We start from the raw sequence: 27,364 nt of genomic DNA, 5'->3' as shown, positions 1-27,364 counted from the left end.
ACAGTGGATGTCCAAAGAGACTTGAGGGGTTCAGGTGCATAGATCTTTAAAATGCCACGAGCAAGTGCAGAAAATAATCAAAAAGGCTAATGGAATGCTCACCTTTATATCTGGAGGACTGGAGTATAAAGACACAGAGGTTATGCTGCAGCTGTACAAAACCCTGGTTAGACCCCACTTGGAGTACTGTGAGCAGTTCTGGGCACCACACCTTAGGAAGGATATATTGGCCTTGGAGGGAGTGCAACGTAGGTTTACAAGAATGATACCTGGACAACAGGGATTAAGTTATGAGAGAGATTACACAAATTAGGCCTGTTTTTGCTAGAATTTAGAAGGTTAAGGGGTGATCTGATCGAAGTCTTCAAGATATTAACAGGAAAAGACAGGCTAGATAAAGATAAACTATTTCCACTGGTTGGAGATTCTAAAACTAGGGGGCATAGTCTAAAAATTAGGACCAGACCATTCAGGAGAGATGTTAGGAAGCACTTCTACACACAAAGGGTGGTAGAGGTTTGGAACTCTCTCCCACAAACAGCAGTTGAAGCTAGAACAGTTGTTAATTTTAAATCTGAGATAGACTTTTGTTAAGCAAAGATATTCAGGGATATGGGCCAAAGGCAGGTATATGGAGTTAGGCCGCGGATCAGCCATGATCTCATTGAATGGCGGGACAGGCTTGAGGGGCTGAATGGCCTACTCCTGTTCCTTTCTTCCTATGTTCCTATGCTTTCACAGGTGGATATAAAAGATCCCCTGGCACGGTTTTGAAGAAGAGCAGGAGAGTTATCCTCTCTGTCCTGTCCAATATTTATTCCTCAATCAACATCCCAAAAAACACATGATCTGCTCATTATCACATTGCTGTTTGTCAGAGATTGCTGTGTACAACTTGGCTGCTGCGTTTCCTACAGACTACAGTGACGACAGTGACAGCCAATGAAATTTTAAGATGGTCCTGAGGTCGTGAAAGGTGCTATAGAAATGCAAGTCTGTGTTTTTTTCTCTCTGCCTGTGTGTAAGGGAAAGGTGAGTCAGGCCTTTGCATATGACAATAAATACTGGCCTTGCCAGTGAAGCTGACATTTCGTGGACAAATAATAAAAAAAAACACTATTTAGTGCAAAAGCAAAATACTGCAGGTGCTGGAAATTTGAAATAAAGATGGAAAATGCTGGAAATAAAGTCTGGCAGCATCTGTGGAGAGAGAAACTGAGTTAACGTTTCAGGTTAATGACCTTACATCAGAACTGGGTAAAGTATTGGACTGTCATCACCACCTTTGAGATTTGTTACCCCTCCTCTGATGAATGGAGGTCTGTAAATGTGTGGAAAAACCATTGAGTCAATTAATCTAATCAGTTCTGTGGTATGAATGTTATTTGGCACTTGTTTGTCCACCAGATCTTGTAGACTGATATTGTCTGTTTAGGAGCAGTTATGAATGGAGCTGAACATTTAGAATCATCAGTCACCATCCCCACTGCTGACAGTGTGACAGAATGAGGTCATTAATGAAGAGGCTGCAAGTGGTTGGGCTAAGAATGCTGTCCTGTGGAACTCTGGCAGAGATATCCTGGGATTTTCGTGATAAGCTCTCAAGAACTAGAAAAATCATCTTGTGTGTCAGTTATGACTCTAACCACTGGAGAACTTTCTCCATGACCTGCTTGCTGATGCCCAGTTCAGGTTCTACCAGAACCACTTTGCTCCAGGCCCTATTGCATCCTTGATCCAGACATGGATATAGGAGCTGACTGTCAGCAGAAAGACTTGCTGCCCTTGACATCGAGGCAACATTTGTCTGAGTACATGGACTTACAAAAAGGGTTTGATCCAGTGCCACACAACAGACTTGTGAGCAAAGTTATAGCTCATGGAATAAAAGGGACAGTAACAACATGGATATGGAATTGGCTGAGTGACAGGAAACAAAGAGTAGTGGTTAGAGGAAGGTTTGTAGTGGAGATCCCCAGGGTCAGTGTTGGGACCCTTGCTTTTCCTGCTGTACATATTAATGACCTAGACCTTGGTGTACAGAGAACAATTTCAAAGTTTGCAGATGATATAAAACTTGGAAGCATTGTGAACTGTGAGGAGAATAGTGTAGAATTCAAAAGGACATAGACAAGTTGGTGGAAAAGGCAGACAGGTTGCAGATGAAGTTCAATGCAGAGAAATGTGAAGTGATTCATTTTGGTAAGATGAACATGGAGAAACAATATAAAATAAACCTTCCTCTCGAGATAGGGAGAAACTGTTCCCATTCGTGAAAGGTTCGAGAACAAGTGAGCACAGATTTAAAGTAATTGGTAAGAGAAGCAAAAATGACATGAGGAAAACTTTTTCACGCAGCGAGTGGTTAAGGTTTGGAATGCGCTGCCTGAGAGTGTGGTGGAGGCAGGTCCAATTGAAGCATTCAAAAGGGAATTAGACTGTTATATGAAAAGAAAGAATGTGCAGGGTTACAGGGAGAAGGCAGGAGAATGGGACTAAGTGAATTGTTCTTTCGGAGAGCTAGTGCAGACATGATGGGTAGTTGCAGCTAGTTGCTTAGGTCACTGGCTTAAACTGGTTTTCAGAAGCTTGAATCAGTTGTTTATCAGAAAGTCTTTTCTGCTTCTTCTTTGGCCTCCTTGTCTCGAGAGACAATGGGTAAGTGCCTGGAGGTGGTCAGTGGTTTGTGAAGCAGTGCCTGGAATGGCTATAGAGGCCAATTCCACAGGTGCTGCAGATAAAATTGGTTGTCGGGGCTGTTACACAGCTGGCTCTCCCCTTGCACTTCTGTCTTTTTTCCTGCCAACTGCTAAGTCTCTTCGACTCGCCACGCTTTGGCCCCGCCTTTATGGTTGCCCGCCAGCTCTGGCAATTGCTGACAACTGACTCCCACGACTTGTGATCAATGTCACAGGACTTCATGTCGCGTTTGCAGACGTCTTTAAAGCAGAGACATGGAAGGCCGGTGGGTTTGGTACCAGTGACGAGCTCGCTGTACAATGTGTCCTTGGGGATCCTGCCATCTTCCATGAGGCTCACATGGCCAAGCCATCTCAAGCGCCACTGGCTTAGTAGAGCGCACATACTGGGGATGTTGGCCCCCTCGAGGACCTCTGTTTTGGAGATACGGTCCTGCCACCTGATGCCAAGGATTCTCCGGAGGCAGCGAAGATGGAATGAATTGAGACGTCGCTCTTGGCTATCGTACGTTGTCCAGGCCTCGCTGCCGTACAGCAAGGAACTGAGGACACAGGCTTGATGCACTTGGACTTTTGTGTTCTGTGTCAGTGCACCATTTTCCCACACTCTCTTGGCCAGTTTGAACATAGCAGCGGACGCCTTTCCCATGTGCTTGTTGAATTCTGCATCGAGAGACAGGTTACTGGTGATAGTTGAGCCTAGGTAGGTGAACCCTTGAACCACTTCCAGAGTGTGGTCGCCGATATTGATAGATGGGGCATTTCTGACGTCCTGTCCCATGATGTTCGTTTTCTTGAGGCTGATGGTTAGGCCAAATTCCATTGCAGGCAGCCGAAAACCTGTCGATGAGTCTCTGCAGACACTCTTCAGTGTGAGATGTTAATGCAGCATCGTCAGCAACGAGGAGTTCCCTGATGAGGGCTTTCCGTACTTTGGTTTTCGCTTTTAGACGGGCAAGGTTTAACAACCTGCCATCTGATCTTGTGTGGAGGAAAATGCCTTCTTCTGAAGACTTGAACGCATGTGAGAGCAGCAGGGAGAAGAAGATCCCAAACAGTGTAGGTGTGAGAACACAGCCCTGTTTCACGCCACTCAGGATTGGAAAGGGGTCTTATCAGAAAGTATAAAAGTGTAAAAGCAGGGCTTCTTCAGTGCTGCTTTTTCTGTACTGAGTGTAAAGTGGGAGTTTGAGGAAGATGCTCCCTTCTTTCTTTCTTCTACCTTTTTTCAGCCTCCGGTAGCTGGCTCTTAGTTTGGTACAGGGGAATAAGCTGATTGGTGAATAATTGGTAAGTTATTCTACTATTTTAAATTTAATAAATAGTTTTCAAAGTTACGTTTTGGCAGGTCAGTTCGGCCAGTGGAATGTGCCTCCTTTGGTATGTGGGAAGTCATGGATGCACCTTGTGTCCCAGACAAACACATCTGCAGGAGTAAACGTGACTCCAGGATGGTGTGTTGCCTCCCTGGTGCCAGGGTCAAGGATGTCATGGAGCTGCTGCAGGACATTCTTCTGGGGGAGGGTCAACAGCCAGAGATCGTGGTCCACATTGGTACCAATGACATTGGTAGTAAGAGAGATGAAGTCCTGGAAAGCAGACTTTAGGGAGTTAGGAAGGAAATTAAAAAGCAGGACCCCAAAAAGCCTTTATAGAGAACCAAACAATAGTAGCAGTGTAGGGCATGATATTAATCAGGAGATTAGAGAAGCATGTAGCAAGTGTAATACAGTATTCATGGGTGACTTCAATCTGCATATAGACTGGGTAAATCTAATGAGCACTAATACCGTGGAGGATGAGTTTCTGGAGTGTGTTAAGAATGGTTTTCGAGAGCAGTATGTTGAGGAACCAACTAGAGAACAGACTTTTTGAGATGTAGCATTATGTAATGAGAAAGGGCTAATTCATAATCTTGTTGTGAAAGAACTCTTGGGGATGAGTGACCATAATATGATAGAAAATGTTACATTATGTTTGAAAGTGAGGTAGTTCATTCTGAAGCCAGGGTGTTAAATTTGAACAAAGGAAATTATGAAGGCTTGAGGGGCAAATTGGCTGAGGTGGAATGGGAAAATACAATAAAAGGTATCATAGTACATCGACAATAGATAGTCTTTAAAGAATTATTATATAATTTACAGCAACAATATATTCCTTCAAGACACAAAAACCCAAAAAGAAAAGTCAGTCAACCGTGCTAACAAAGAAAGTTAAGGATTGTATGAGATTAAAATAAAAGTTTTTCGAAAGTTTTTTTTTATTCGTTTGTGCGATGTGGGCGTCACTGGCTAGGCCAGCATTTATTGCTCATCCCTAAATGCCCTTGAACTTGAATTTCAGAGGGCATTTAAGAGTCAACCACATTGCTGCGGGTCTGGAGTCACATGTAGACCAGACCAGGTAAGGACAGGCAGATTTCCTTCCCTAAAGGACATTAGTGAACCAAATGGGTTTTTACAATTATCGACAATTGTTTCATGGTAACCATTAGACTAGCTAAGTTGCCATAAATAGTAGAAAACCTGAGGATTGGGAAGATTTTAGAATACAACAAATGAGGACAAAGAAACTGATAAGGAAAGGGAGACTTGAATATGAATGTATACCCGCAGAACACATAAAAACGGCTCTCAAAGCTTCTACAGGTACGTAAAAAGGAAACATTTGGCTAAGACAAATGTGGGTCCATTACAGGCAGAGTTGGGAGAATTTATAATGGGGAATAGAGAAATGGCAGAGAAGTTAAATGATTACTTTGTGTCTGTCTTCACTGTGGAGGATACAAGAAATCTCCCAGTATTAAAGATCCAAGGGATTAGGGAGAATGAGAAATTGATGGAAGTTAGTATTAGTAAGAAGGTTGTATTGGAGACATTAATGGGGATGAAGACTGATAAGTCCCTGGGACCTGATATTCTACATCCCAGAGTGTTGAAAAAGGTAGCTATGGAGATAGTTGGATGCATTGGTGATCATCTTCCAAAATTCTGTAGCTCTGGAGCGATTCCTGCAGATTGGAAGGTAGAAAATGTTACCCCACTATTAAAGAAGGGAGGGAGAGAGAAAACAATGAATTACAGACCTGTTAGCCTTACATCAATAGTAGGGAAAATGCTAGAATCTATTCTCAAGGATGTGATAAATGGACACTTGGATAGTCATATAATTAGGCATAATCAATGTGAATTTATGAATGGGAAATAACATTTGACAAACCTGTTGGAGTTGTTTGAGGATTTTACTTACAGAATTAATAAAGGGGTCAGTGGACATAGTGTACTTGGATTTTCAGAAGGCTTTTGATAAAGTCCCCTTTGATAAAGGAGGTAGGTTAACAAAATTAAAGTACACGGGATAGGAAGTAATTTACTGGCATGGATTAAGGATTGGTTATCAGGCAGAAAGCAGAGTAGGAATAAACAGGCCATTCTCGCGTTGGCAGGCTGTGATTAGTAGGATACATAGAAACAAAGAACATAGAAACATAGATACCAGAAGGATCAGTCCTTGTGTCCCAGCTGTTCAAAATACATATCAATCATTTGGATGTGGGAACCAAATGTAATATTTCCAAGTTTGCAGATGACACAAAACTAGATGGAAGTGTATATTGTGAGAAAGATGCAAAGTGGCTTCATGGGGATTTGGACAGACTTAGTGAGTGGGCAAGATGGCAGATGGAATATAATGTGGAAATGTGTGAGGTTATCCACTTTAGTAGGAGGAATAGATGTGCAGAGTATTTCTTAAAAGGTAAGTGATTAGAAAGTGTAGATGTACAAAGGGTCATGAGTGTCCTCCTCAGTAAGTCGCTGAAAGCTAACATACAGGTGCAGCTAGCAATTAGGAAGGCTAATGGTATGTTAGCCTTTATTGCAAGAGGATTTGAGTACAGGAGGAGTGAAGTCTTGCTTCAATTGTATAGAATGTTGGTTAGAGCGCACCTGGAGTACTGTGTGCAGTTTTGGTCCCCTTACCTTAGGAATGATATTATTTTCAGAGACGGAGTGCAACAAATGTTCATCAGACTTGTTCCCGGGATGGTGGGACTGTCCTATAAAGAGAGATTGGGGAAACTGGGCCTGTATTTACTGGCGTTCTGAAGAATGACAGGTGATCTCATTGAAATCTACAAAATACTTAAAGGGATAGACAGGGTAGCTGCAGGGAAGATGTTTCCCCTGGTTGGGGAGTCTAGAACCAGAGGACACAATTTCAAAATAAGGAGGAAGCCACTTAGGACAGAGATGAGGAGAATTTTCTTTACTCAGAGAGTTGTGAATCTTTGGAATTCTCTATGCCAGAAGTCTGTGGAAGCTCAGTCATTGAGTATGTTGAAAACACAGATTGACAGGTTTCTAAATACCAATGATATAAAGAGATACGGGGATAATGTGGGAAAAAGGCATTGAACGGGAAGATCAGCCATGATCATATTGAATAGTGGAGCAAGTTCGATGGGCTGAATGGCCTACTCCTGCTCCTATGTACCTGTGCTACCGAGCAAAATTGTTGTTGCCCAACTCGAGCCCTGCCTCACCTCATCTGCAGAAATCCTCATCCATGCCTTTGTTCCCACCAGACTTGAGGATTCTAATGCATTCCTGACCGGCCTCCCACATTCTACCCTCTGTAAATTTGAGATCATCCAACTCTGCTGCTCATATCCTAACTTGCACCAAATCTCACTCACACTTCACCCCTTTGCTCACTGATCTACAGTGGCTCCCACTGAAGAAAAACCTCCATTTTAAAATTCTAATCCTTGTTTTTAAATCACTTCATTGACTCACCCTTCCCTATCTCTGTAATCTCCTCGAGTGTCACAAACCTCATCTAATTCTGGTCTCTTGAGCATCCCTGATTTTAATTGCTGCACGGTTGTTGGCTGTTGTGTCTCCTAGTTTCCCATAAATTAGAAATAATCCCACTTTCGACTTGGAAAGGATGAAGCTCTTTGTTTATTCCATTCAGTTTCCATGCTGCCTGGCAAGGACTGCTGTCGTATTACGTGTCACATGTCTCTCCAGTACCGCCGTGATTATGGCCCCCTGGAACACTTACATGTAACAATTAGTTCCCAGCTCTTTACAGATAATACAACAATATACAACAGTGGCCGTGCTTCCAGTTGCCTAAGACCTAACCTCTGGAATATCTTCCCTGCACCTCTCCAACTTGCTTTCCTCCTTTTAAGGTGCTCTGCAAAACCTACCTCTTTGACCAAGCTTTGGTCATTTTTCTTTTTATAATGCCCCTCTGAAGCGCCTTCAGATGTTTTTATTGTGCGAAAGGCATTATGTAATGACAAGTGTTGTTACTGTTAAGGGATCACCCACAATTTACAAGACCATGATGTGATTTTAATTCACAACCTTTGAGTTGCTAGTCCAGTACCATCTCACTTTGTTACCCTGATCACTAAAGTTCTTGGAGGGAAAACCATAGGCAGCCTATGGAATGTCCACTTGTTCTCTCAGCATTCACCACAGGACTGAAGTCTCCTCAACACAGAGACCAACAGAGATGTGCAAGTAGCATGTGAGTGAAACAAAGAGAGAGAGAGAGGTAAACAGACAAGGACAATGACAGGAACAGTCGAGCAGTTTTTTTCGAATTAGTTTTGCCCCATTCATGTGGAAAATGGGCAATACTGAATGAGCGTTTTGAAAGAAATATCTTGTGTCAGAGCTCCACCTTTCTGTGTATCACTCACATGTGGGAGAATTGTTTGGAACCTAAAACAAGTGGGAGTTTCATTTTAATTTTCAGTTGAATTTGGAATGAAATAGTTTGATGTCTAGACAATTTCCTGGTGATTGTGCTGGAATTACTCCAAGTGATTTAGTCATTCATGTAAAGTGGCTTCCAGAGTTGTTCGGGTCTGAGGTATTTACTGAAATTTATTTAAAGAGTTGTGCAAGAAGACTGAACAATTTTCAATCCATTTCTCTAAATGATATGTTTTTTTTATTTCTTTGATTTTTGCACGAAGGAACATTTGTGTTAATTATTGTAATTCAGCCTTCACCTCCACAACAGTGACACAAATGGGTTTCCCCATGGGAATCCCCCAATGTCTGAGCTCTTTAGAGGGTGAGAAGGACTAATGAAGAGCTGCCAGGGAAACCAGGTTTACCAGAGTTATTGTGCATTCATCCATCAGTGTAGTCACACCGGATTCTACAGGCCAAGTGCACTGATCTCCATTCATCAGAGAAGCAGTTCCTGTTGGCACCAAATCTTGAGGAAAGTCATGACAACCCAGTGGGAAATGTTAATACCAGACATCAAGGCCCAAATCGCCTTAATTACAGGATCATTCTTCAAATACACAGCAATCATAGTATTTTTTGAAAAATGTCAGAGACGTAACACAATACATACAGATGAAAAAATATAGACACACAAATGTTCATAGGATATAATGTAAACATACTTCAGACCCAAAGAGTTTATATTTGACTAAAAGCTTTTGTAAGTGGAACACAGTCTGTTTAACAATGATATGTGTGCACTGTAGATATTTGATTTATGACAAATAATGAAATGATCACCTCTCTCTCTCTCTCTCTCTCTTTCTCTCTCTCTCTCTCTCTCTCTCAGGTGATTATTCTTCTGCTAAGATCTCACGATGAAAGAGGTTCACCACATTGTGCTATTCTTACTTGTGATTCTGGTCTCAGTATACGGTAAGGATCATTATAACTTGTTTTGTTGTGTTCATATTTAATACCAATAGCCCTCCTGTGGTGCTATTAATGATGAGTCAGAAGATTTACTCTTTTATAACAATACCAACATTTATGCAATGTGGGGGATAATGTCAGGGCCCCTGATTTGCAGTGAATAAGTTTAATTTCATTTTTCTGAAATCATCTGTGTTTTGTTGGAACTTTGAGAATTCCATTTCACGAGAAGTGTCGCGATGAAAATACAGAAACAAACTGAAAAGTTGTAAATGTTTGAACAATTTTAAAGGATTGGTACATTGGCTGTCAACAAAATGGAGGAGAAGTCACATGAGTCATCCCACCTCCTACATTGTACTAACTGTCTACTAATACTGAAAACCAATCAACCCCGTCTGTATGGAAATAGGACAGATAATCACACATGGAAATGAACAAGACTCAAACAAACAAAGACAAAGACCTTCCTCACACTTTTCATCTCCAACTAACCTTCATTACAATGGAGTATGAACAGCCTCATCTCCTCAAAATGGGGTCATCGAAAGGCCATTGTGCAGCCAAGCAGGAACTGAAGTCTAAAGTCACATGGGCGATGCTACCACTTGTTAGTCCACCTTAAAAGGTAATCGTTTTGAGGAACAGAGTTGAGGGGGGTTGGTGGTGGTTGCGGGGGTCTTGTCAGTGCGGAATTTCAGACATCAAGATCAGTCTGGTCTCTCCTCAGCCACACAGCAAATGTCTAAAGCCATCTTGAATTACAGCAGGGCTGAGAGAGAGATCAGTTCCAGCCAACACAGTTGAACTCTGCTGAGACAAGTCATCTACAGCACAGAAAAGAAAGTGTCTTTTAAAAACCACTCCTCCCCCTGTGAAAACTGAACTAAGAAATCAGCACCGTCTTCAAACTGAAATGAACTGCCAGAAGTCTCCAGTAACCCAGCTAATATAAGACAACCAGCAAATAGGCCTGCAACTTCAACACTCACCTTCCGAATGGATCCCGTGGGTTTTTCCTGAAACAACAGACTTTTACACAGTGATGGCAACATGTCCACACACGGACACCAGTGTCTGTGGTAATAATATTGAGGTCCGTAGTTTCCATCTGGCCTGCCAATCCTCTGACAGACAGTGGGCTGCCTGTGGCTCGGCTTTCATTGACGGCTCTCCTATTGAAGTGTAGGTCAGGCAGAGGGGGTAGGCGGGACCTGTGTCTGACAGATGGCGGATACCTGTCTGATTGCTCAGTGGGCTGTCTGGGCGGGGTGAGCACTGATTGGCGGCTCGTAGCACAGGTACACTGGGATCGGCCGCTGATGTTTTGGCACCATTCAGGGAGTGAGTGGGAATGGCTGCTGTGGGGAAGAGAGAGAGAGAGGCTAAGGGGAGAGCAGGAAGCAGGTCAGTACACAGCCAGCGTCGCAGCACTGAGAGAGCACCCTGAGAGTCAGGCAGCCCTGTAAACCAATTCTAAAGGGGATGCAGGAACAGAGGCACCTGGGTGTATATGTACGTAAGTCATTGAAGGTGGCAGGGAAGGTTGAGAGTGCATTGAATGAAGCATTTGGGCTTTATTAGGGGCAAAGTGTACAAGAACATGGAAATTATGTTGAACTTGTATAAGACACTAATTTAGGAAAAACATGAGGGCATTGGAGAGAGTACTGAAAAGATTCACGAGAATGGTTCCAGGGATGAGGCATTTCAGTTATGAAGATAGATTGGAGAAGTTAGGATTGTTTTCCTTGGAGAAGAGAAACATGAGGGGTCTGGACAGAGTAGGTAGAGAGAAACTGTTCCAACTCGTGAAAGGATCGCGACCAAGAGGGCACAGATTGAAATTATTTGCTAAGAGAAGTAGAAGTGACATGAGGAGAAACTTTTTATGCAGTGAATGGTTAAGGTCTGAATGCACTGCCTGAGAATGTGGTGGAGGCAGGTTCAATTGAAGCATTCAAAAGGGAATTGGACTGTTATATGAAAAGGAAGAATGTGCAGGGTTATGGAGAGAAGACAGGGGAATGGAACCGAGCGATTGCTCTTTCAGAGAGCCAGTGCAGACACAATGGGCTGAATGGTCTCCTTCTGCAGTGTAATGATTCTGTGAACAGGCACCAGGTTGGGGATCAGATGGAGGGAGGGGAAGAGAGAGAGAGGCAGAGATAGCGATAGACACAGAGACAGGATGGAGAGAGATGGTAACAGTGAAGAGAGGCAGCAAGAGCAAAGAGAGAGGAACACGAGGAAATGAGATGGATATAGAAGGGGTGTGGGATGGACACAGAAGAGAGAGGGAGAGAAGGGAGAGAAAGACATCAAGATCATTCCTGACCGATGGACATCAATCCGAATTCTCCACATCACTATCTCAAGTGTGCGACAGACATTGACTATTTGTGCAAGCAAAAGCAATGCCAGGTATTTCACTAAATGGGGAGGAATGTGTTTAAATTGGACTGTGTTTTGACGGCTTTAGGTTGTTTATACATTTTATATACAGATTAATTGTCCCCGTGTCTGGCTCAGTCAATAATTTTGTTTATGTTTTTGGTGCAACAAATTGGTGCCAATCCCTGCTTTTACACCTTGAACTCTGAAAATCTCTTCCCCTTTCCCTTCTGTCTATCTTCTCTTGTGTATGCCTGTGAGAGTAAATGCATGCAAACATTTCGGATGATTATTGTTTAATAAATAATCTTTTGTTTTAAACCTATGAGAAAATCTGTCACTGTCTATTTGGCAGACAAACCCAGGGCTGAAACTTTAGAGTAATACAGAAACACTGTCTGGGGTCAGTTGGGAAGTGAACAGCGGAAACCAGCAACACCATCGTCCACCTGGCTGTAATACCATTATTCTGTGAAATTATAAATGTCTGTCTGGCTTTTATATTGAAATAAATTAGAATTAGAACATTACAGCGCAGTACAGGCCCTTCGGCCCTCGATGTTGCGCCGACCTGTGAAACCATCTGACCTACACTATTCCATTTTCATCCATATGTCTATCCAATGTCCACTTAAATGCCCTTAAAGTTGGCGAATCTACTACTGCTGCAGGCAGGGCGTTCCACGCCCTTACTACTCTCTGAGTAAAGAAACTACCTCTCACATCTGTCCTATATCTATCACCCCTCAACTTGAAGCTATGTCCCCTCGTGTTTGCCATCACCATCCGAGGAAAAAGACGCTCACTATCCACCCTATCTAACCCTCTGATTATCTTATATGTCTCTATTAAGTCACCTCTCCTCCTCCTTCTCTCCAACGAAAACAACCTCAAGTCCCTCAGCCTTTCCTTGTAAGACCTTCCCTCCATACCAGTCAACATCCTAGTAAATCTCCTCTGCACCCTTTCCATAGCTTCCACATCCTTCCTATAATGCGGTGACCAGAACTGCACGCAATACTCCAGGTGCGGTCTCACCAGAGTTTTGTACAGCTGCAGCATGACCTCGTGGCTCCGAAACTCGACCCCCCTACTAATAAAAGCTAACACACCATATGCCTTCTTAACAGCCCTATTAACCTGGGTAGCAACCTTCAGGGATTTATGCACCTGGACACCAAGATCTCTCTCTTCATCTACACTACCAAGAATCTTCCCATTAGCCCAGTACTCTGCATTCCTGTTACTCCTTCCAAAGTGAATCACCTCACACTTTTCCGCATTAAACTCCATTTGCCATCTCTCAGCCCAGCTCTGCAGCCTATCTATGTCCCTCTGTACCCTGCAACATCCTTCGGCACTATCCACAACTCCACCGACCTTAGTGTCATCTGCAAATTTACTAACCCACCCTTCTACACCCTCTTCCAGGTCATTTATAAAAATGACAAACAGCAGTGGCCCCAAAACAGATCCATGCGGTACACCACTAGTAACTAAACTCCAGGATGAACATTTGCCATCAACCACCACCCTCTGTCTTCTTTCAGCTAGCCAATTTCTGATCCAAAGCTCTAAATCACCTTCAACCCCATACTTCCGTATTTTCTGCAATAGCCTACCGTGGGGAACCTTATCAAACGCCTTACTGAAATCCATATACACCACATCCACTGCTTTACCCTGATCCACCTGTTTGGTCACCTTCTCGAAAAACTCAATAAGGTTTGTGAGGCACGACCTACCCGTCACAAAACCGTGCTGACTATCTCTAATGAACTTATTCTTTTCAAGATGATTAGAAATCCTGTCTCTTATAACCTTTTCCAACATTTTACCCACAACCGAAGTAAGGCTCACAGGTCTATAATTACCAGGGCTGTCTCTACTCCCCTTCTTGAACACGGGGACAACATTTGCGATCCTCCAGTCTTCTGGCACTATTCCTGTCGACGATGACGACATAAAGATCAAGGACAAAGGCTCTGCAATCTCCTCCCTAGCTTCCCAGAGAATCCTAGGATAAATCCCATCTGGCCCAGGGGACTTATCTATTTTCACACTTTCCAAAATTGCTAACACCTCCTCCTTGTGAACCTCAATCCCATCTAGCCTCGTAGCCTGAATCTCAGTATTCTCAACAACATTTTCTTTCTCTACTGTAAATACTGACGCAAAATATTCATTTAACACTTCCCCTATCTCCTCTGATTCCACACACAACTTCCCACTACTATCCTTGATTGGCCCTAATCTAACTCTAGTCATTCTTTTATTCCTGATATACCTATAGAAAGCCTTAGGGTTTTCCCTGATCCGATCCACCAATGACTTCTCGTGTCCTCTCCTTGCTCTTCTTAGCTCTCCCTTTAGATCCTTCCTGGCTAGCTTGTAGCTCTCAAGCGCCCTAACTGAGCCTTCACGTCTCATCCTAACATAAGCCTTCTTCTTCCTCTTGACAAGCGCTTCAACTTCTTTAGTAAACCACGGCTCCCTCGCACGACAACTTCCTCCCTGCCTCACAGGTACATACTTATCAAGGACACGCAGTAGCTGCTCCTTGAATAAGCTCCACATTTCGATTGTTCCCATCCCCTGCAGTTTCCTTCCCCATCCTACGCATCCTAAATCTTGCCTAATCGCATCATAATTTCCTTTCCCCCAGTTATAATTCTTGCCCTGCGGTATATAATAAAATATTTACTGTATGGCCCAAAGTTTCATTGTGGGTTCCATCAAACTCTTCCTGTAACTCTAATGTAACCCATAGGAAACTAACAAAGATCTGGCGACACCAGATTCCCACTGATTCCAAGACTTCTTGGCTAGCCTTGTGAAGAGTGGATTCTCCACCCGCCAGTGACAGCAGAGAGTCCCTGCAGTAGAAGATAACGTTTTGAAGATTCAAGCAAAGGTATATTACTGGAAGCAATGACACTGAGTGAGATTAGGCACAGCACTCTCCAACTGGGTGCATTGAATCCTATCCAGAGATCCTGGTTCCCTCCTGATGCCTGTGGAAAGCCTTAGACTGTATTCAGAACAGATGCATGAGGATGTTAGCAAATGACAGAGCAGATGAAGCAGCACCATTGGGCCCTTACCATTTTCCTGCCTGATTTTGACCATTCCCATCAGTTCTCAGAGTGGTTTTCAGTCTTGACTGTTTGTGGTTGATCTGCCTAGAGCTCTGTGCATGGAATTATTCACCCCCACTGGCATTGTAGTACACAGCTCCTTTGGAATGAAGGTATGCTGTAGAATACCAATAATAACTCACATTTATATTGTTACGTCTGAGGCAGGAGGAGTGCACTATCTTTTCTAGTTCCATTTCTCCACAGATCACAACATATATTTAAATTTTTACCCAGTTACCGATGCAGTCAATCCTGTACTCTACTCCTTATCCCAGAGTAAAATACACCAACCAGGTTTCTTTAATAAATAACAAAATGATCAGTTTATTATAAAACAAGACTTATCCAGTAAAGAAGCAAAGGGTTAACACACAAATTGAATTATGAAAGTTCCCTTTTTAAAATACCCACCCCCTCCCCCCCGCCAAACAAACACACACACACGGACACACGAACACACACATACATATACGCACACACACACACGAACACACACACACGAACACACACACACGGACACACACACACGGACACACACACATGAACACACACGGACACACACACACACACACGGACACACACACACACGGACACACGGACACACACACACACACACGGACACACACACACGGACACACACGGACACACACACGGACACACACACACACGGACACACGGACACGCACTCACACGGACACACACATACACACACACACACATACACACACACGAACATGCACACACACACGGACACACACATGGACACACACACACGAACACACACATACACACACACACACACGTGAACTTTCACTCTGGTTAAAGAAAAATAGAGATTTTTTTTCTCCACAACTCTTTTACAAAACAAGACAAAAAAGAATACTTTGGCCAAATACTTGCTAGTTCTTGAGAGAAAAGAGTAGATCTCGATAGATGTCAGTTGTCGCTTTTTGCATGGTGTCTGGGAATATGGAGACAGGTCACTGGGATCTTTTCTGGAGTAGTTCATTCTGGAGTTGTTGAGAATTAATCTGGTCGGCTTTCCGGGAGAAATGTGGAATCAGGGATTTCAGTTCTAACACTCTGGATTCACAGGGTTTTTTCAAAGAGGTAGAGAAAGAGGAGCTGACACACTGGATTTCTCAGAGGTTTATTTAGAGACGTGCAGAAAAGATGAGCCAGGGGTTTCTTTTTCAGTCAGCTACAAAACCAACTGCTTTTTAATACTGTCACACCCCAACTTAACCAAAACAATAACTCAGAAGCCAAAACAACTCCTGACCCTCATAAATCTGGACATGTCAGCTCTCTGTAAACATCTCCCCCAAGTCACCAAGGTTTCTGTTGTTTATTCATCTTAAGGCATGTGAATCAAGGGATACAGGGAGAAAGCGGGAACAGGGTACTGAGTTTGGACGATCAGCCCTGATCGTATTGAATGGTAGAGCAGGCTTGAAGGGCTGAATGGCCTACTCTTGCTCCTATTTTCTATATTTCTATGTTTCTATGAATCCATTTCCACAATTTAAATATGAATCTTCAAAAATATTTGACAAAAAAATGGAAGCACTTTCACAATCACAGAATTGTTACAGCGCAGAAGGAGGACATTCGGCCTATCGTGTCTGCACCGGCTCTCCGAATGAGCAATTCACTCAGTGCCATTCCCCCACCTTCTCCCCGTAACCCTACACATTCTTCCTTTTCATATAACAGTCTAATTCCCTTTTGAATGCTTCAATTGACCCGACCTCCACCACACTCTCGGGCAGTGCGTTCCAGATCTTAACCACTCGATGTGTGAAAAAGGTTTTTCCTTATGTCGCCATTGCTTCTTTTTCCAGTTACTTTAAATCTGTGCCCTCTTGTTTTCAATCCCTCCACCAATGGGAACAGTTTTTCCCGATCTACCCTGTCCAGACTCCAGGAGGTTTGTTCCTCACAGACTAGTTTTACAATAGTTGAAAATATTACCACAATGATTTTCTTTTATTCATTAATGGGATGTGCACATCACTGGCCAGGCCATCATCCACTGCCCTTCCCCAATTGCCCATGAGAACACTGTAGCGAGCTGCCCCCCGAACTGCCACACTCTGTGTTGGGCAGGCACACTCACAGTGCTACCAGGAGGGGAGTTCCAGGATTCTGACCCAGTAACAGTGAAGGAACAGTGATATAGTTCCAGGTCAGGATGGTGTGTGGCTTGGTGGGGAACTGGCAGGTGGTGGTGTTCCCATGCATCCGCTGCACTTGTCCTTCTAGGTGGTAGAGGTTGTGAGTTTGGAAGGTGCTGTCGAAGGAGCCTTGGTGAGTTGCTGCAGTGCATCTTAGTACACTGAACTCGATATTAACCCCCATGATGGGCAGAGATGGTAATGGGTGGGGGAGGGGTAAAATGTGAAATCAGCAGAACCTGACCCAAACACGGCATGTATGCCCCCATCATCATTTTTACGGCAACGGATTTCAGTAAACTTGTATATCCCGCTTTGGGGAGGCGAGTTGTTTATTAGCATTGAGTATTGTGTCCAGTTCTAGTTCTAGACCCCTTTCATAACAATATAGCACCTTTAACTTAATAAAACATCTCAAGCTGCTTTACAAGTATTAGCAAACAACAGCCATATAAGGAGATATTAGGCCAAATTATCAGAATCTTGGTCAAAACATAGGTTTTAAGGAGTCTGAAAGGAAGAAAGAGGGGCAGAGAGTCAAAGGGATTTTGGGTGGAATTCTAGAGATTAGGGTCCTGGCAGTTGAGGGAACAGCTGCCATTGATGGAGTGATTAAAATCAGGAATGCTGAAGAGGCCAGAATTAGAGGAGTGCAGAGATCTCTGGGGTTGTGGAGGGGGTGGGGGAGATGATGTAGGGAGGGGTGAGGGCAGGGAGGAATTTGAAAACAAGGATGTGAATGGGCTGATAACAGGCAAGTAACAATCACACTGCACAAGGGCCAGGCAATGACCATCTTCAACAAGAGAGAATCTCACCATCTCCCCTTGATGCTCAACTGGCATTACCATCGCTGAAACTCCCACCATTAACATCCAGAGGTCAACATTGACCAAAAACTTAACTGAACCAGCCACATAAATACTGTGGCTACAAGAGCAGATCAGAAGCTGGGAATTGTGTGGTGAGTAACTCACCTCCTGACTCCCCAAATCCTGTCCACCATCTACAAGGCACAAGTCAGTGGAATACCCACTTGCCTGGATAGGTGCAGCTCCAACAACACTCGGGAAGCTCGACCCCATCCAGGACAAAGCTGCCCACTTGATTGGCACCCATCCACCACCGTAAATGGTCCCTCTCTCCACCACTGGCACACAGTGGCAGCAGTGGTTACCATCTACAAGATGCACTGCAGAAACTCACCAAGGCTCCTTAGACAGCATCTTCCAAACCCATGACCTCTACCACCAAGAAGAACAAGGGCAGAAAATGCACAGTAACACAACCAGCTGCAAGTTTCTCTCCAATTCACACACCTATCCTGACCTGAAACATTGTTCCTTCACTGTTGCTGGGTCAAAATCCTGGAACTCCCTCCCTGACAGCACTGTGGGTGTACATAGACCAGATGGACGGCAGCATTTAAGAAGGTGGCTCACCACCACTTTTTTCAGGGCAACTTGGGATGGGCACTAAACGCTGGCCTTGTATGAATGAATGAAAGCAACTGTAAAAATTTTAAAAATAAGAGGAAAAATAGCAGAAAGGAAACAACACTGCATTCTTGCTTAGTGGGAAATCTCCCGAATGAGAGGTCATAATGGGGCCATGCCTATCCAAAGAACTAGGAGCAATGTTTCTCAAGGTGCTTGGACTTACTTTGGCTCCTGTTTTGATGATGAGAGAGAGATAATGTTATGTGGCAGTTTCCTGATGCCTTTCCAGAGTTTCTCTGTCTCTCGCTGTCTCTGTCTCTGTTCTGTATCAGGAGTACAGAAGGGCACTACGGTCTGTTACGTGGGGGGTGGATGTGACTGGTTTTGGGTTCTAGCAGTGGTGTGAGAGCTAAGAGATTGACCATATTGAGGAGGAAGAAGATCACAAGAACACAAGAAATAGGAGCAGAAGTAGACCAAATGGCCCATCGAGCCTGCTCTGCCATTCAAAATGATCGTGGCTGATCTTGGGCTTCAATTCCACTTTCCTGCCTGCTCCCCATATCCCTTGATTCTCTGTGAGACCAAAAATCTATCTATCCCAGCCTTAAATATATTCAGTGATGGAGCATCCACAACCCTCTGGGGTAGAGAATTCTAAAGATTCACAACCATTTGAGTGTAGTAATTTCTCCTCGTTTCAGTCCTGAATGATTGACCCCTTATCCTGAGACTGTGTCCCCGTGTTTGCGATTCCCTGACCAGTGGAAACAATCCCTCAGCTTCTACCCAATCAAGCCCTTTCAGAATCTTGTATGTCTCAATTAGATTGCCTCTCATTCTTTGAAACTCCAGAGAATATAGGCTCAGTTTACTCAACCTCCTGATCATAGGACAACCCCCTCATCCCAGGGACCAATTTAGTAAATCTTCACTGCACCACCTCCAGTGCAAGTATATCCTTTCTTAAATGTGGAGACCAAAATTGCACACAGTGTTCCAGGTATGGCCTCACCAAAGCCCTCTTGTTGCCCACTCGCTTACCCTGTCTATATCTTTGCAGCCTCTCTATATCCTCCCCGCAGCTGACCTTTCCACCGAGCTTTGTATCATCAGCAAACTTAGAAACATTACTCTCTATCTCTTCATCTAAGTCAAATATAGAGTGTAAATAGCTGACGCCCCAGCACTGATCCTTGCAGCACCCCCACTCTTCACTGCCTGCCAACTTGAAAATGCCCCATTTATGCCCACTCTATGCTTCCTGTTTGTTAACCAGTCCTCTATCTACGCTAATATAATACCCCAACACCATGAGCCCTCATCTTGTCATTTAATCTTTTATGTGGCGCCTTTTGAAAATCCACGTACACTACATATACTGGTTCCCCTTTATCTACCTTACTAGTTACATCCTCAAAAAACTCCAATAAACTTGTCAAACAGGATCTCCCTTTAGTAAAACTATGCTGACTTGTTCTAATCATACTATGTTTCTCCAAGTGCAATGTTAAGACTTCTTTAATAATAGTTTCCAACATCTTCCCAATGGCTGACGTTAGGCTAACTGGTCTGTAGGTTTTCTCTCTACCTCATTTCTTGAAAAACGGCATAACATTTTCCAACTTCCAATCTGATGTGACCATTTCTGAATCTAAGGAATTCTGGAAAATCATAACCAGTGCATCCACTATCTGCTGCTATCTCTTTTCGAACCCTGGGATGTAGGCCATCTGGTCCCGGTGACGTGTCAGATTTTAGTCCCTCAAATTTCTCCAATACTTTTTCTTGGCTGATATCAATATCCTTAATTTCCTCACTCTTTTTAACCACTAGATTACTGCCTGTTTCTGGTATGAAACTTGTGCCTTCAACTATGAAGACAGACACAAAATATTTGTTCAATGTCTTTGCCTTTTCCCCATTTCCCCACGATGATTTCTCCTGTCTCTGCCTCGAAGGTACCAATATCTACTTTAGCTACTCTCTTCCTTTTTATGTACTTATAAAAGCTCTTACAATCTGTTTTCATATTGCTGGCTAGTTTACCCTCATTCTATTTTTTCCATTTTTATCAACTTTTTGGTGGCCCTTTGCTGGTTTCTAAAACACTCCCAATCCTCAGACTTGCTACTATTTTTTTGCAACATTGTAAGCCTCTTCTTTTAGTCTAATACTCTCCTTAACTTCCTGAGTGTCCCAGTGTATATGCAAATTAAAGTCCCCCACAATAATAGATTACCTTTTTTCCATGCTCGAATAAATTCCCATTTAATTCTCTGTCCAATAGTATAATTACTGTTAGGGGGCCTGTAACTGTAACCAATGTTTTCTGACTCCTGCTATTCCAAATTTCCACCCAAATTGATTCTACTTCATTATCTTCTGAGGCCAGATCCCTTCTTATTACTGTCCTTATGTCATCCTTTACTATCCGGGATACCCCTCCCCCTTTACCATTCTGTCTGTCTGTCCAAAATATTCTGTACCTTGAAATAATAATTTCCCAACCTTGATCTCCTTGAAACCATGTTTTGGTAATGGCAATTAGATCTCGATCATTTACCTCTATTCATGCCACTAGTTCATCAACAGATGCTTCTTGCATTCAGATGAAGCAACTTCAATTTCATTTATTTAACCTCGATTCCCTGCAATGACCTTATTTGCCAATGTACAATTTTTGTTCAGCTCTCCGTCTCTTCCTGTCCCATTCTGTTGGCAGTTACCCACATCACTATCCTGTTCTGATGCCCTGACCTCTCTTTTTGGATTTCTAACATTTCCTTTACCCAAACTCTCCCCTCCCTGTTAGTTTAAATCCCTGTCCACAGACTTGTTATGTGATTGGCCAAGACACTGGTTCCAGCCTGGTTCAAATGAAGCCGATCCCATTGGAATAGCTCCCTCTTCCCTGAGTACTGATGCCAGTGCCCCAAGAATCAAAACCCTTTCTTCCCACACCACTCTTTGAGCCATGCATTTAATTCTCGAATCTGCTTGACCCTGTGCCAATTTGCACGTGGCTCAGGTAACAATCCGGAGATGATTACCTTTGGTGTTCTGTGTTTTTGTTTGTACCCTAACTCCTCAAATTCTCTAAGCAGAACATCATTTCTGATTCTACCTATGTCATCGATTTCCACATGGGCCACGACAACTGGATTCTCCTCCTCCCACTCCAAGTTCATCTCCAGCTGCAAGGAGATATCCTTAACTTTGACACCGGGCAGGCAACACAGCTGTCGGACCTCCCGGTTGTGGCTACAGAGAACAGTATCTATCCCCCTGACTATACTGTCTCCTATCACTACCATATTCCTCTTCACTCCCTCCACTGGAATGGCATCTTTCACCATGGTGTCATGGTCAGTCTGCTCATCCACCATACAATCCTTCTCTTCATCCACACAAGTAGCAAGGACCTCGTACCTGTTGGACAAAGTCAGAGGCTGAGGCTCCTTCATCGCTACATGCTGATTCCTCCTACCTGCCTCACTCACAGTCACACCATCCTGTCCCTGAACATTGGCCATTTCTAATGGTCTCCCTACTGTAAGGGATGGTGTCTGCCTCCTGGAACAAAGTGTCCAGGTAACTCTCCCCCCTCCCTGATACTCCACAATGTCTGCAACTCAGTGTCCAGATCAGCAATTCCGAGCTGAAGTCATGCAAGCTGCAGGCATGATTGTCTGGAATTTCTAGTGAGTTCCACAGATTCCCGCATGTTGCAGTTGCAGCACACCACTGACCCTGGAATCTCTGTACAACCTTTTATTTAATTAGTCTATTAGTTAATAATTCAAGCTAAAGTAATGGAAAGTTGGACTTGCCCACCTTGGAGTCAAAGGAAGAAGACTCACCAATTGCTCGAGGCTGAAAAAGATAGGAAAAGGAGCCCTTCCTTCCCCCTCGACACCGAATTCCCACGTGCACCAAATTTCCAACTTCACTCCGGCAAATGTTTCTCACTCAGGCAACTGAGTCTTCTCAACTGTGCCCCCTCACTGCCATGTAGAATGTGGCCTGAACTCCCTCAGCCTTTTGCAGATGCCCTCTCCCTCATCCCAGTGATGTTCCTATACCTATGTCAGAAAATACTGGAATAGTGCAGTTTTCACTTTAAAATGCGAACACAACATAAGAAATAGGAGCAGGAGTAGACCATACAGCCCTTAAAACCTGCTCCACAGTTCAGCACAATTGTGGGTGATCTTCGCTTTCAACTCCACTTTCCCGCCTGCTCCCATATCCCTTGATTTCCTGTCTCTCTCTCAGCCTTAAATATATTCAATGGTGGAGCATTCATAACCCTCTGGGGTAGAGAATTCCAAAGATTCACAACCCTTTGAAGAAAGTTCTCCTCCTCTCAGTCCTGACTGATCGGCCCCTTATCCTGAGACTCTGCCCCCATGTTCCAGATTCCTCAGCCAAGGGAAACAACCTCTCAGTGTCTACCCTGTCAAACCCCTTCAGAATATTGTATATTTCAAAAAACTTTCTTTCATCTAAATTCCAGAGAATATGGATCTAATTTACTTAGCCCCTCATCATAGGACAACTCTCTCATCCCAGGGTCCAATATATTGAAACTGTGCTGTACTGCCTTCAATGAAAGTATATTCTTCTTTAAATATGGAGACCAAAACTGTGCACAGTTCACCAGATGTGGTCTCACCAAAGCCAGGCACAATTGTAACAAAACTTCCTTATTGTTGTACTCAAATCGCCTTGCAATAAAGGCCAACATGCCATTTGCCTTCCTAATTGCTTACTGTACTGCGTGCTAAATTTCTGTGTTTCTTGTATGAGCACACCCAAGTCTCTTTGAATATCAACATTTACAAGTTTCATGCCTTTTTAAAACATTCTGCTTTTCTATTCTTGCTACCAAAGTGAAAAATAACCTCACACTTCCCCACATTATACTCCATCTAGAATCTTGTTTGGTAAGTGACAGGAATTTAAGGGTTAATCTGTCTCTAAAGTCTAGTTCGTGTTTACAGAAAACAATTAACTAAAATTACTGTTTAAGAGGCAAGTTAAGTTACGTTGAGTTTTAAACAGGGAGATACAAACTCTCTGAGAGTAGCTGGAGCTAGATAATTAGGGAGCTAGCTTAAACTGGTTTCTGAGCTCTAGCAAAGATGATCCATCATTGCTTTTCAGACAGTATAAATTCAGGCTGATCTCTGAGTGCTACTTGTCGGCTCAGAATGTGAAGAAGGGAGTTTGGTGAGTGAGGGAAACTATAAATTAATTAAGAAAAACAAATGTAATTTAATTATGTCATGCAGACCCCTGCCTGCAGCACTACAACCCCCCACCCCCACCCAAAGCTTTGAAATCCACAAACCTCACAGGAGAGACTGTTCCAAATAAGGAAGTAGTCACATGATTAACCTGCTGGGCAAGCTGGGTTTTTTAAAGTTGTGCTACACAGAAATGAACAGAAGGTGGTCTGCAACTGAAGCTGGAACAAGGAAGCCTCTCTCTCTCTGTCTTTCTCTCTCTGTCTCTCTCTCTATCTCTCTGACTCGATCTCTCTCTCTATCCCTCTCCCTCTCTCTTTCTCCCAAGCCACCAGACCCATGGAAGACAGGCAAACCTCGAGAGAAAAGACTCTGACTTCGGAACAAGTTGAAGCATGCACTGGGCCTCAATGAATTGCAGGACTTATCGGCAACCAAAGACTCCACAGCAAACTCAAAGGACAGTAAAATAGAAACCCATCTATTGCCCCAAACTTTTCCCCTTTATTCTTTACTATTTTTTCTGTCTCTATCTGCATATGTGTTTATCGTGGGTGCACGCTAGCGTGGTTGCGTCGCATATTCATAGTCGTTAACAGATTCAAGTTTAAGATTAATAAACTTCCACCTTTCTTGTTTTAATCTAAGGAAACATGTCTGATTTCTTTGCCTTACAATTAGAGCAGTGAACAAGGATTCACTGAGGAGGAGCTAAAAACATGGTGTTTTAAAAAGTTAAACCCTGCTCTGGTCAAACTGAGAGGGAATCCCTAGACCCCTTCTCACCTGGTCGTAACAATTAGCAGTTCAGGCAATGTCTCATCGCTGCAGAATGTGGGAGCTCCTGGATGCCATAGCAATCCATGGCAACCACGTCTATAGTGTCTGTGGCTTGAGGAGCTTCGGCTCAGTGTAGATGAGCTGCAGATATTGCAATTCATCAGGGAGGGGGAAAGCTACTTGGTTGCTTTGCTTCTGAAGGCAGTCACATCCCTGAGGATAGGGTCTTCTGATTTGGTCAGTGGTCAGGGACAGGAGGGTGTGACTGTGGGTCAGACAGGTAAAGGGATTGCAAAGGTCAGCGTGGGAGCAGCCCTAGTCCTTGCAATTGAGCAACAAGTTCAAAGTTCTTGCAGGTTTCATAGATAAGATTGAGGGCTGTATTGTGGATGAGCAGACTGACCATGGCACCATGGTACAGGAAGTCATTCAAGTTGGGGGGAGAAAAAAGGAAATTAGTTGTAGTAGGGAACAGTATAGTAAGGGGGATCGACGCTGTTCTCTGCAGCCGACGGCTAGAGTCCAGAAAGCTGTGTTGCCTGCCCGGTGCCAGGGTTTGGGACATCTGCTCAGGGCTGGAGAGGAACTTACAGTGGGAGGAGGAGGATCTGGTGATCATGGTCCACATAGGTACTAATGACATAGATAGGACTAGGAAAGAGGTTCTGCATATGGAATATGAGCAGCTAGGCAATAATTTAAAAAGCAGAGCTTCAAAGGTAATAATCTCTGGATTATTGCCTGAGCCACGTGCAAATTGTCATAGGGTAAATAAGATTTGAGAGATGAATGCATGGCTGAAAGACAGATATGGGAGAATTGAGTTCTGATTCGTGGGGCACTGGCACCAGTACTGGGGAAAGTAGAAGCTGAATTTTTGGGACGGACTTCACCTGAACTATCCTGGGATCAGTGTTCCAGCAAGTCATAAATCTAGCAAAGTAGAGAGAACTTCAAACTAAATGGAGGGGTGAAGGGATCATATTGGAAAAAATTGAATAAACTTTAGTGAAATGTCTAGGCAATAGATCAAGGTAGCAATAAAGGTAATGATGATCAGAGTATGGCAGGAAAGGACAGTGCTTGCAAACTTAAGAGTGTGTCAGCAGACACAGCCAGAGTTTTACAAAAATAGTAAAAAAAAACTGAATAAAGGGCTCTGTATCTGAATGGCTGTAGCATTTCCAATAGGACAGATGAATTGTCAGCTCAAATAGAAATTCATATATATCACCTGTTAACCATCACTGAGACATGTCTACAAGGAAACCAAAGCTGGGACCTAAATATCCAAGGGTATGTGACATTCATGAAGGTCAGGGAGTTGTGAAAAGGTGGTGGGATAGCTCTGTGAATTAAAGAGGGCGTTAGTACTTTAGTGGGATGAGAGCATAGTTCTAAAGATCAGGACATAGAATCAGTTTGGGTGGAACTGAGAAACAGCAAAGTGCAGAAAATATTGGTTGGAGTTTTTTTATTGGCCACCAAACAGCAGTGGTGATGTAAATCACAGTATAAATCAGGAAATGAGAGTTGCATGTAACAAGAGTGATAGAGTAATCATGGGGCATTTCAATCTGCACATAGACTGGGAAACTTCATTCATACTAATTTCGAGAGATACAGCACTGAAACAGGCCCTTCAGCCCACCGAGTCTGTGCCGACCATCAACCACCCATTTATACTAATCCTACAATAATCTCATATTCCTACCACATCCCCACCTGTCCCTATATTTCCCTACCACCTACCTATACTAGGGGCAATTTATAATGGCCAATTAACCTATCAACCTGCATGTCTTTGGCATGTGGGAGGAAACCGGAGCACCCGGAGGAAACCCACGCAGACACAGGGAGAACTTGCAAACTCCACACAGGCAGTACCCGGAATTGAACCCGGGTCGCTGGAGCTGTGAGGCTGCGGTGCTAACCACTGCGCCACTGTGCCGCCCCAAATGTTGTGGAGGATGAATTCTTGAAATGTGTACAAGATGGTTTTCTAGAACAGTATATTGAGGAACCAACTAGGGAACAGGCTATTTTAGATCTAGTGCAATGAAAAAGGGCTAATTAATAATCTTGTTGTAAAAGAGGCTTTAGGAAAGAGTGACCGTAATATTTTATAAGAAGTTTGAAAGTGATGTGATTCAGTCAGAAGCTAGGGTCTTAAATCTTAGCAAAGTAAACTATTAAGGTATGAGGGGCAAATTGGCTATGGTGGATTGGGAAACTATGTTAAAAGGTATGGTGGTAGACAGGCAATGTCTAACATTAAAGAACTAATACAAAGTTTACAACAAAAATACATTCCTTTAATGCACAAAAACCCAGCAAGGGAAGTGTTCCTTGCTGTGGCTAATGAAGGAAATCAAGGATTGTATTAGGGCAAAGGGAGAGGTGTATAAAGTTGTCAGAAAAATGGTAAGCCTGAGAATTGGGACATTTCAGAATTCTTCAAAGGAGGACCAAGAAAAAGATTAAGAAAGGGAAAATAGAATATGAGGGTAAACCAGTGAAATCATAACCGACTGTAGAATTTTCTGTCGGTAAGTAAAAAGGAAAAGATTAGTAAAGGCAAGTAGAGTCAGGAGAATTTAAATTGGGGAGTAAGGCAGAGAAACTGAACAAGTACTTTGTGTCTGTCTTCATGGAGAAAAATAGTAAAACCTCCCAGAAATAATGGAGCATCAAGGGACTAGTGTAAAGGGAGAACTGTAAGATATTAATATTCATAAAAAAAGAGAAATTAATCGAACTTAATGTAAATTAATCCCCTGGACCTGATGGT

General features: G+C 43.3%; 1 protein-coding gene across 1 annotated transcript in view; it reads left to right on the top strand.

The window, feature by feature from the left end:
• The window catches only part of LOC137362541 (butyrophilin subfamily 3 member A3-like), a 156,130-nt gene that overhangs the window by 16,635 nt on the left and 112,131 nt on the right, over positions 1-27,364 (top strand). The window contains exon 2 of the mRNA XM_068026929.1: positions 9,309-9,394. Within this exon, the coding sequence (XP_067883030.1) occupies positions 9,337-9,394 (58 nt within the window). The 5' untranslated portion in view covers positions 9,309-9,336. The remainder of the gene's footprint in view (positions 1-9,308; positions 9,395-27,364) is intronic.

This window comes from Heterodontus francisci, unplaced genomic scaffold (assembly GCF_036365525.1).
Source record: "Heterodontus francisci isolate sHetFra1 unplaced genomic scaffold, sHetFra1.hap1 HAP1_SCAFFOLD_631, whole genome shotgun sequence".
NCBI classification, from domain to species: Eukaryota; Metazoa; Chordata; class Chondrichthyes; order Heterodontiformes; family Heterodontidae; genus Heterodontus; species Heterodontus francisci.
Note: the sequence above shows the minus strand (reverse complement) of the source record. Positions and strands in the feature narration are given on the sequence as shown.